This window comes from Pinus tabuliformis, chromosome 1_1, assembly GCF_031772625.1.
Source record: "Pinus tabuliformis cultivar Carrire ecotype Pingquan chromosome 1_1, CPIR1, whole genome shotgun sequence".
Classification (NCBI taxonomy): domain Eukaryota; kingdom Viridiplantae; phylum Streptophyta; class Pinopsida; order Pinales; family Pinaceae; genus Pinus; species Pinus tabuliformis.
This window is the reverse complement of record NC_142297.1, coordinates 246,798,614-246,811,015: the sequence shown is the minus strand read 5'-3', so window position 1 is coordinate 246,811,015 and position 12,402 is coordinate 246,798,614. Positions and strand designations below refer to the sequence as shown.

The following is a 12,402-nucleotide window of genomic DNA, read 5'->3' as shown; positions in this document are numbered from 1 at the left end:
ATGGCTTAACTAGGTTTCCCATGCTGGCTGAACCACTTCCCATGGTTCCTGTGGTATTTTGAAGATGGCGGCTTTCATGGCTTGTAGCGCGTCGTCAATGGTATCCTACTGTTGGGACTCAGAAATGTCATATTTTCATCCACCTTTTTCCTTACATTTCATCATCCCATTAACCTGTTATCATATCACTTTCCTACATACACTTGGGTTTCACCTTCTTATTTTCCAATTTTATTCATTTTTGTATTATAAGTGAATTTACGATTAATTATTAGAAAATGTACATATTTTTATATATCTCAAGAATATGTGAGTTTTGTTATGTGTAGGAAACATGTCTCCTCCACCATATCAAGGAGATAATTATGCAAGCCTTTTTCTACGGAGAAAATCATGGAGGCATATCGAGAAAATCATGGAGGCATATCTTATCAAGGAGAAAATCATGGAGGCATATCTTATCCTAAGGAGAAAATCATGGAGACATATCTTACCCAAGATAGTTGAGAGATTTGTGGGATCATGGTTGAGAGATTTGTGCGATGATATCTTGTAATAATGGGAAACTAGTTGAGAGTGCTTGAGAGAATATTTGAATGTAATTATGGAAAGGTTATCTTCCTCATGTATATAAGAGAGTGCTCTCTCTTCATTGTGATAATGAATAATGAATAATAGAGAATGGAGATTAACTTTGACTCTTTCTTGATTTGTAATTTAGTTATTGTAATATAGTTTGACATAGTTTTATTGTCATGAGCTCATATCTGTTGTTTGCCATTCACTTCTTCACATGTTGTATTTATTTTCCTTCATGCAATTTCATGCTTTCCTAGTCAGTGTTTCAATGCTTTAATTTGATTTCAGTAATTTAGATTAGATTAGATTAGATTAGTTCCACTTCAGTCCTGCATATACAGTTCATGTGTCTCGTAAGTCTACGGACCTCGGATTGATAAATTAAATAGTTGGGTAAGTACTACAACGGAATTAAACGAACATAGTTTCGCCCAACATTTTGGCGCCGTTGCTGGGGAGGCACGATGGATTGAAGTTTAGTTTGATTTTTCTACAAGTGTGTTTAGACATGTTCCTAACTCCGAGGTGTTAAATGCGATAAGACGTGGGGAACAGCCTACGCATCGCATTCGAGATACCGTAATGGGCTCGACCTCTTATGGATCAGGGCATGTAGGGTGTGTTTACATTTATGCAAGTGTGAATTTTGATTTCTGCAGGTGTGTTTGATTTTCGCAACTGTGAAGAATGTGTGATGAATTCATGGTTCATGGTTATAATTGAAGCATTCAATTACTCAATTAATGAACAGCCCTTGTAAGAGGTTTTAATTGAGTATTGAATTCAAGATTATTTCTATGATCCCTTTTGTTTTTAATTCAATTTTTAGTGTGCTGATTTTTTTTTTTTTGTTTCTTTTCAACATGACTTAACAATGAGTTTCAGCTTGGAACTACTCACTCAAATCCTAGCAGAAGTCGGGATCTCTTCTTCCTTGGAAGAGGAGATCTTGACAAGAATTAAAGGTTCAACTACTCCCCAAGAAATAAATGAAGACTCAACGTCTGAAGAATCCTGCGTATCTGATGGCGAACAACCATTCAAACAGGAGATCAAGGAAGAAGAGCAACAAATTGGAGAAGAAGAACAAAAGTTACAGCATGATCGGAGTGAGAGTAACTGTGCTTATCAAAGCTTCATCGAACAATGGTTCCAGGTAAGTATTAGATTAGATTCATTGTTTAATTTTTTAGTTGACTTGCAGGTACAACAACTAGATTCATTCACTGTCAAATATTTTCATCCATCATTTGAGAACTTGCTACTGAATCTATTGTTGTCACTGCTATGTGAATGGCTTCATTGGAAGTTTAACTACACATAACTAATTTGTAAATTCTAATTAGTATAGAGTAGGTAGACTTTCAGTTTTAGTTTTTGCTTTCATTTTTAGTTTTGCTTTTACTTAGAATAAGTATGCTCTCCTCCTACGTCTTTGTACGATCTCGAGGATCAGAAAATAGGTTTCAGTTTTGCCTAGAATAAGTATGCTCTCCTCCTGCGTCTTTGTACGATCTTGAGGATCAGAAAATAGGGATGATTTCAGGAATAAATAAATGTTTTGCAATATGCTTCATCGAAAATATCTTTCAATATGCAAATTTTTGTGTCCATTTGTTAAAAAGAAAATTTCAAACTAACCATTTTTGTTTTTAAAAGATAGGATTAATTTCATTTTATAAACTGTTAATAATAACAAAATAAAATAAAATAATAATAAAAAAAAAATTTCTTTGACTTCAGATGCACTGATGCTTGGCTCGCTGGTTGCAGTGCTCTTCATCTTGGTTGTACTGTATTTTGTTTTTATTCCCTGCTTTAAGTTCTTGGTTCTTAAATTCAGTTCTCATCCACCAAATCCAAAACCCAAGCCCAAGATGACAGGGATCCAATCGATGGGTTTTCCAGTTAAATGCATGAATATTATGGCAATGAACACCTTCTGATTCTGGTTAGTCAAGCCACAGGCTTGGCAAAGCTAATTGAATTTTGTTGGATTTAACAGGCCATCCATACGCAATCCCTGCAAACGTCAGTTTTCAAAAGCGGTTTGTGATCAAACCAGGACAAATTTAGAAAAAAGAAGACATGGGTTTTTTCCCTAATAGAATGAATTATAAAACCTAGAAATTGTTTGCTTAAATTCATCACGGTTTAAGAGGAAATCGTGGTTCTTCAGAGCCCTATTTTGCTAACTGCGTGAATAAAAACGGTTTTTTGAATTTTCATTGTGCTTTTCCACATTACATATTTCTGCTATCAGCAATCTTGGATCCTAAAACCCATTCAGGTTTCCACTTCAGCGTGATAAAGCCATATTGTCAAAATCTCATCTTCAATCCAAAAATTTGGTGGCACCCAACTTCTGCATGCTCTACCCATATGGCAAGGCACAACCTAATAACTTTCTCGTGTCACGGCCATCCCCTTACTCCGACCTGCAATGACCTGCAAACCATTCAATGGCCTCTGCAACAGCCATTTCCCGAGCGCTGCCCATGGTTGTAGCGTTCTCAGTCTCACAAAGTGATGTCCTCAAGCCCAAACAAGCACATGGCAGCCATTTGAAGGATTCTCGGATATACCTGCCACTATTGCAGCAGTTAAAAACCCAACATCGAAAATAGAGTATGATGAATCTAATCATGAGCGTTTTGCCCCTGGGGATCCCAGTAAGAGAGCATTCACCTACTTCGTTTTGACGGGTGGAAGATTTGTATATGCTTCCTTTATCCGGTTGCTGGTTTTGAAATTTATTTTGAGCATGTCTGCAAGTAAGGATGTTCTTGCAATGGCATCTCTTGAAGTGGATTTATCCAGTATTGAGGCTGGCAGTACTGTCACAGTCAAGTGGCGTGGAAAGCCTGTTTTCATTAGGAGACGTACAGAAGATGACATCCAGTTGGCAAACAGTGTGAATGTTAACTCTCTGCGTGATCCTCAACAAGATTCAGAAAGGGTTCAAAATCCAGAGTGGCTCGTTGTAATTGGTGTTTGTACCCACCTTGGTTGTGTTCCTTTGCCAAATGCTGGGGATTATGGAGGTTGGTTTTGTCCTTGTCACGGATCTCATTATGACATATCTGGCCGAATTAGGAAGGGTCCTGCACCTTATAACCTTGAGGTTCCAACATACCGATTCTTAGAGGATAATAAGATGTTAATTGGTTGATCTGCACATACGAAGCAAGTTATGTACGAATACACGGGATTATGCTACCAGATCATTTTTCTGTTGTGATCTTTGGAAGCTTTTTGCCACTGATTAAATCATACCATGCTGTTATTCTCAATAAATTTTTAGATACATCTTGTTTCTGTTATTCATTTTAAGAATATCTATTATTTTGGCAAGCTCGGTTTTTTCCATTGCCTATCCATCTCGGATCCTATTGATTTGTTATTTCCTACACAAAGTGCACTGATTGTTATAAGTTCTGTAAATAAAAAAAAAAAATAAATAAATAAATAAATAAAAAAAAAAACATAAAATAAAAAGAAAAAATAAATAATAATTGCCCTCATTCATTCATACACTCACTACTTGTTCCTTAACAAATACAATGCTTTTTCAAATGTTTTAAATGAATTTTTCTGCAAGCCACTAAAAACATTTTGAAAAAGTATTGCACCATCAATAAGTACATTGCATGGGGACATGCAATATTTCTAAGTTGGGGGGAAATAAAAGTATGTTGGACTTTTTGTGAATTTGTGGGCAAAAGTAGGATGTATATACTAACAGGTGAAATGAGATTGGTGTTATGTGTAGGACAACGAGAAGCTTATGTAGAAAGCTCAACATTCCAATGCAACACCCTTTTCATCCACAATTAGTGTAACTTCGAAAAATAATTAAAAAAAAAAAAAATGGACATTTTGTAAATTCTTGAAAATGCGCTAATTTGTTTTTGGAGTCACTTCATACAGGAATGATCGATGGAGATGGCACACGAAGATGACAATTTTTTTTATGCAGGAATGGTGCTAAGTTTTTCAAAGTATGCAAAGTGATTTTTCGAAATCACTATGAAACATGCATCATTGGACGCTTGAAGGAACTAATTCTTCACTGCACATATCATGACATTTTCCACTACACAACAATCCTTTTGCGTCATGATTACTTCCCTTTTTCCTTCCACATAGCTAGACCATCCTTGTGTTGCAGCCCATCTTCCATTTCCTTATCTTTCACAACTTCATGCACGCCTATTTTTCTGAATCGCATACATCCCTTTATCCTTTTCAGTTTATTTTTGCCTTCTAGTTTGCCTTCTGAATAAAACTCATTCCATTTCCATGATCACATTACCTTGATTTCCTAGCCATGCTGATCCACACTGCTTGTCCATGAGTTCTTTCCATTTATAGTCCTACCAAATCTTTTTGTACAAACTCGCGTTGATTGATGTGGGATTCCTTAAGGCCCACCTTTCAACAAGTCTTGCCCCATCGACATCAGCACCTTATCTGGGAAATAGACTAGAGTTCATTTTGAGTACCTAGAGGCTTGCATGCCTTAATGGCAAGCTCTCTCACTGGCGATCATGGGAATACATCAATGTCCCTTGATCTTCAGATCTTGCAAGTGGCTCGACCTCGACACATCCATTCGCACTTCGCAAGATGTACTCCGGTACCTTAGCACTCATTGACATCAATGGTGAGTTGCCTCGCATTGGTTAACGACATACATCAATGGCCGGTAATCCAATGATTTCTATTCATGCTCGACATCGACACATTCATTCGCATGTTTAGAATTGTACCATCGGGTTTGTAGCGGGTGAAGACTATACACTTTTTCATGACTCCCTCAGCAGTCACAGCAGCATGCATTCTGATCTATGAGAGTACCACAGTACCACTCTCAACATTTATCTTTTCCATGATTCAGCATCAGCAGTTCAGATTCCTTCATTCTCCAGGATCCAGTTACATCAGTCACATTTTCCATGATTCAACATCAGCAGTTCAGATTCCTTCATTCTCCAGGATCCAGTTACATCAGTCACATTTTCCTGATCCAGCAGCAGCAGCAGCTACATTCCTATTGCATACTTCATCATTCTTGGGTAAGTAGAGGTATGTTGTTTTCTAATCTTTAATCATGCAATTCCTTATATGCTAACTTGAATATTTTGGAAAATTCCCTCACCATGCTACATTTCCTTTCATGCGCCATGTTAAGTTGCATGCGGACATGCAACCAATTCAGTTGAGGGGGGGGGGAACTACATTCACTACATATTCACTTCCATGATTCCATTTCTTCACCACTATCACTCCATTTACCATTCACCAACATTTATTTTCCAATGATACTTTGTTGCACTTTGTTTCATACGCAATATTGGCATGCTTCATTAATATTACAAAAAGGGCTTTCTTATGCACGTTATGATTTCCAGTGAATGTTTACATTATTGAAGAAAAGAGAACAGAAAATGAAATGAATGTTGTTAACACAAGAACCAACATTCTTTGTATTCATGGTTGTCACACAAGAACCAACCATATTCATGGTTGTCACACAAGAACCAACCATAAGAAAATGTAAATTCTTACTAAATGTCTCTCACATATCCTGGAAACATTTAAGACATCATCATGTAAAGCCAAAGTTCAATATGCCAAATGTTCTTAAAAGATACCCATGCATGGTTGCATGAGGACATGCAACAAGTTCAGTTGGGGAGGATGTTGGGACTCAGAAATGTCATATTTTCATCCACCTTTTTCCTTACATTTCATCATCCCATTAACCTGTTATCATATCACTTTCCTACATACACTTGGGTTTCACCTTCTTATTTTCCAATTTTATTCATTTTTGTATTATAAGTGAATTTATGATTAATTATTAGAAAATGTACATATTTTTATATATCTCAAGAATATGTGAGTTTTGTTATGTGTAGGAAACATGTCTCCTCCACCATATCAAGGAGATAATTATGCAAGCCTTTTTCTACGGAGAAAATCATGGAGGCATATCGAGAAAATCATGGAGGCATATCTTATCAAGGAGAAAATCATGGAGGCATATCTTATCCTAAGGAGAAAATCATGGAGACATATCTTACCCAAGATAGTTGAGAGATTTGTGGGATCATGGTTGAGAGATTTGTGCGATGATATCTTGTAATAATGGGAAACTAGTTGAGAGTGCTTGAGAGAATATTTGAATGTAATTATGGAAAGGTTATCTTCCTCATGTATATAAGACAGTGCTCTCTCTTCATTGTGATAATGAATAATGAATAATAGAGAATGGAGATTAACTTTGACTCTTTCTTGATTTGTAATTTAGTTATTGTAATATAGTTTGACATAGTTTTATTGTCATGAGCTCATATCTGTTGTTTGCCATTCACTTCTTCACATGTTGTATTTATTTTCCTTCATGCAATTTCATGCTTTCCTAGTTAGTGTTTCAATGCTTTAATTTGATTTCAGTAATTTAGATTAGATTAGATTAGATTAGTTCCACTTCAGTCCTGCATATACAGTGCATGTGTCTCGTAAGTCTACGGACCTCGGATTGATAAATTAAATAGTTGGGTAAGTACTACAACGGAATTAAACGAACATAGTTTCGCCCAACACCTACCATCGGTCTTCAAATGTGAATGTTAGCAAAAATCCCCTACGCAAGACATCCCATTCACCTGTACCATGTCAGAGTTCTGTCTCGGTATACTAATTCATGGGTATGACATCCAGGGTATGATAGAATTAGTGTACCCATTCAACCTGAGCTTCTTCTCCATAGGCCTTGGTTCATTTTGCGAGGTGCGTGTGTGGGTCATTGCATCCATCGTATTTATCTACTAGCCATAGTTCTAGTTTCCCAAATCGTAGTCGCATCATCCTCCTGCAGCCACGCCAGTTTTCAAAATTTCCTTGATGTGTTCCCCACCAATGCATAGGTGTCACATGCAGCACCCACTTCAATGCATCAAACTGCTGTTGTTCCAGTACTGCGCTCTCAAACTTTCTCAAGAATTCATCCACCACTGTCAATCCATCATATGTTGGTAGATCTCAGGCCTAGGTTGTTATGCAACGTAGTGTTCTCATCATCATGTTGCAGTTTAGCATTGTTACTTCGTTCAACCGATTGTGCCAATGTTTGTCTTCTTCGTCTGAATCTGAGGTGCAGGAACTTGCACGCTCCCACGAGATCCTTCCATCTGCAGTTGGATTCACCCAATCCTGATCTCGCCCAGTTATCTTGTAGATACAGTCTAGCTCATCATCGCTTCCATCATCGCGCACGGGTTTAGTGTAGTGCACTCCTTCGGTTGGGTCTAGCAGAACTACTACACGTGGGAATTTTTCTTGAATATCATCTTCCGCTTCTTTAGATTGATGACTCCATTCATATCAATGGCCCAGTCTAGTCCTAGCAATGCGGGATAAGAATTGCTATCATCAACAATCTCTATCACTTCAAAGTATGTATGCATGCTCGTGCCTTCGATATCCACTGTTACCCCTTACAATCTCCCCATGGGAAAAAAATTTTGTTGGTTCACCATTCACAATTGAATGGGGGACCACTGTAACGTGGGCCTGCCCATGCGTTCCCACATCTGCTTTGGTAACACATTTGCGTCCAAACCTAGGTCTAGGATTACCTGATCCATTTAATATTTGCCAATCTGCGCCATCAATCTCATTTCCCTCCTAGTGTGCAATGCATGCTTTCCCAACTTCCAGACTACACGTAGTTCCCCTAATCCTGTGCACCTAGTTATCAACTCCTATAGTCCTTTAACCGCCTTATTATCATGCAACAATATCATGCATGTCTCTAAAAAGGTATTTAGCATAGAAGGATCCATCCATGTCTCTGGTTGATCCTTACTACCTGAAGTAGAGGCCTCTGTGAAGCTCTTCTTAGCTTCCATAAACGTCTCCTTTACACATTCCAAGTCAAACTTAGGTTCCTTTATAGGAGCCTTGCGAACCCATGTATCTTCCTTAGGCTGCTTCCCCTTATCTTCCCCTATAGTCGCGCCACTTCAAAGCACCATGTTCACGATGGGGTCTTCTTCACGCAGTTCAAACCTCATCATTTGGATATTCTGAGTCGGAGTAGGCTGTAGTACCCCTTTCTCGCGCATCGATATGATCAATGTAGGACAATCTACCATTTCATGATCAAACTGATCAAAGTATGAAGAAGATATTCTTGTTGGGTTGGTACAATCATGAGTGTAGTGCCATGGTCCTCCGCAATTGTAACAGATTAACTGTCTGCAGCCCCTTCCTGGCCCCATTCCTCCTCGTCCTCAACCTCGCCCTTGAAATCCACCGCGCGCCATTCCCGCTGTTGGGTCGAGGGCTTGCATTTCTATCTGCATTCGATAGGCTAGGGTCTGATCCATCATTAACTCATAGCTCTGACAAGTACGCTCATCGTGGCCCACTGATCTACAAAAATTACAAAACAGTTGTTGGGGAGTCTATGTATACTTCTGCAACAAATGATAGTTATTCATCATGTGCTTTCCTCCTATCTGACAGATCATGCACCAAAGCGTCGGTGCAACACTTGGCCCTGCTTATGCCTCTGGTCTCAATGGCATTGGGCCACCTCCTGCCAAGTAGTTCGTGAATACTAGATAGTGGTCTTTGTCATGGCCTTGGACTTTGCATTTTATGCACCACACTTCTTCACGTGCCTCAGGCCAGGGTGCCCTATCTTGCTTCAAGATCTGCCTTTCCATGCAGAGATTCTGAAGCTGCGAGTGGATCTGTCGAACTCCCAATCCTAGATCCTGTATTGGTGTTTCATGCAACCTCATTGCTATTTCCAATGCTTCTGCCTGGGTTGAAAGATTCTGCTGTGACAGCACTGTCCTCAGGTGTGGTGTTAAAGACACCACAAACCATAGGTGGTGTTGCGCATCCGTTAGCATCATATTAGCTTCGCGGATCGTACTCTTCATCCTCTGATCCACATCCCAGGGGGTATCGCCTGGAAGCATCGTGATCTCTTTAAATCCAATGATTGATTATGTCGCTGATTTCGGCCGACTAAATTATTTTTTTAGCGCATTCTAGATCTCCATTATTCCTACATTTGGGTGATCATTCAAGTGCTTGATATACCAATTCAACGCACGATCATGCAGTGTGCTCACCAATGTGGCCTTCTTAATGTTGTCATCTATGACCCCTTGTGCTTCCCACACTGCTCTTACCACGAACCAGAACTGGTTTGGATCCTCATTCCCTACTCCTTTGAATATGGGTAGCTTGATCGTGCTCTCCATGCTGAACTGTGGATTTGGTGGAGGCGGAGTGGGTGAATATGGAGGTGAAGTAGGTGAAGTGGGTGATAGCGTAAGTGGAGGTGATAACTGTGGAATGCACTGTCTTATCAAACTGACTACACTTCTCAGAGAAACCCGAGCGCACTCTTCCTCGCTCTCTCGCGAAGGTGAAATTAAAGCACTGTTTCCTAATCCCTTAGTACCTTTGTAGATCCTTCCGCTCTGTGTCATTCTACACATTAATGCATTCGCATCACTTGTTTTTCACATAACAGCATCTTAATCCAGGTATTCAGGGATTTAGTGTACCTACCTCATGGTCCCTTGAGAAAATTTCATACTGCTTTGCTATAGCTCACGGTCGTGTCTACCACGAACTCAATGATAAATCCCCCTATTATCTGATCGAGCCAATGGTCCACAGCTCATGCGATCTTATCTTCAGATGCCTCTAGTTTGAGCACTAACTCCAAAGTCCACACTATCGGTTGATCAAGCTTGTACCTTCCCTGGCTATCGGCTAGCCTCGCAATCCACTCGTACAGTTCAGAAGAGAAGTACACGAAGAAGATCTCATGGATTTCCATATATACGTAGCGATCCAGCCATCGTTTCTTGGATATCTGCAGAGTTATTTTTTCTTGTGTCATGAAATCGTGAAGTTTCTGATCCAACCACTCTTCAATTTCCTTCTTTGTGGGGTTCCAGTGTTCTAACATCAGACATCCGTTAGGCAGATCCTGATCCTGGCAACGGAACCATTTGTTGGCTTGTTGGGGCTTGACCCAGGTTCAGAAGTGATTTAGCCAAACAAATCTTGAAACTACCAGCCCTTTCGGCAACAGTTTGTGGTGCGTGGACTGAGGTCTCACCCGTGGTAGTATGGGAGGGTGTTGGAACCAAGTTTCCGCACCCTATGGATGTCTTGATGAAAGCTGGGAAGTTTGCGAACTGATCCTGCGTGCTTGTGTTACTCCGCACAGTTGTCTAACCTTCACGTAGCTCTATAAAGAGTGCGAAGAGGTGTTGTCTAGATCCCTTGTTCTTATTGTGTTATTATTATAGATCTGACTTAATTTTGTGGGCCCAATATTATCATCAATCATCCAACATTCATAACAAATGCACGTAATCGTAAACTGTAAAGAGATGCACAAAAATATAACAGAAGAATAAACACATAGATCTACAAGTAGATGCACAATATTTCAGAATCAACTTATCTTTTATTAAACCTCTGTTCAGTTACAATTCCAACTCCACCCTGAGCACTCAGCTGTAGGGGTCCACACACACAATGGAGGACTCTACCAAGCCTCTGCACACATAGCTACAATGCCTCTTCCTATTCCTACAACCCAAGGCTCGGACTTACAGACTCAGATCGAATTCCTTATTCAAAACCCATATCACTTAAGACCAAGACTAAGAACTGACTTCTACACTTAGAGCCTCGCTCTATTTACACATTCCCATGGTCTACAGACCATGGGTAGGCCAACATATTCTATATTAAATTACAATATTTTATGGTGGACAACCCTAGACTCTCGCTCTCCACACCCACATTTTGCGGGGTCTTTACATTATATTGACCATAACTCATGCTACAAGCCACAAAAACTTGCTATGGGGGGATCCGCTACCCAAATGAGCTAATGTGACACATCAAGGAAAGGGAAAATCAAGAGCACTCATCAACGAGAAGCATCTACAAAGTAGAAGCATCAAGCCTAGAAGTCTCAATTATTTCAAGGACAAGAATGGTTTACAATACATCATTCATCAATGAGGTTTAGAAAGCTAGTAGAAGAACCTTACATAAAGGAACCTACAAATAAGAGAAGATTGAAGCAAGACCTACATCAAGCTACAAGCCTTCAAGCAAATCTAATCATCTAGAAAATCCAATTGGAGAAAGAAACTTGAAGAATATCAAGATACAGGGAAGGCAATCCATAAAGTTCCCAAAGAGGAAGAAAATCCACTACATCTCAAAAATATATCAAGTACATGCCCCTTTTGAATATACATCAATGTCTTTTTGTAAGGAAAGTAATAAATTGGTAGCTACCAATAACTTTCTTGCATGGAAGAAGATGATTGATCTATTTCTCAGGGACAATGAACTCCTAGAACATGTCAAAGTGAATGTCACTATCTCTGCTAAGGAACAAACTCAAGCCTTAGCCAAGTACAATAAGGATGAGACAAGAGCTCAAAATATTCTGATAGAATCAAGCAAAGACTCTCTCATTCCGTATGTCTCCAAATTCAAGACATCAAAAGAAATTTATGATAAGCTAGCAGAGCTATTCTTGATATCCACAACTAGAGAAGTGATATCTCTGAGGAATGAATTATACAAGATGAAGATAACAAAGGAAGGAATAGCTCCCTACTTCATGAAAATCTCTAAAATGAGAGATCAACTTCAAGAGCTTGGGGAAGTCCCAAGAATATGGACACTACAAAAGGAATTGTCCTAAAATCAAGAAGGATAACAACGACAAAAGAAAGTGGGAAGAAGCTC

At 39.2% G+C, this 12,402-nt stretch overlaps 1 protein-coding gene across 1 annotated transcript; it reads left to right on the top strand.

The window, feature by feature from the left end:
* Positions 1 to 1,604: 1,604 nt before the first annotated feature.
* LOC149212444 (cytochrome b-c1 complex subunit Rieske-4, mitochondrial-like) lies at positions 1,605 to 3,751 on the top strand. Its single transcript, XM_089388689.1, has 3 exons — positions 1,605 to 1,735; positions 2,585 to 2,627; positions 3,140 to 3,751. Exons 1-3 carry the CDS (start codon positions 1,605 to 1,607, stop codon positions 3,749 to 3,751), a joined length of 786 nt encoding a protein of 261 aa, XP_089244815.1.
* Positions 3,752 to 12,402: the final 8,651 nt, after the last annotated feature.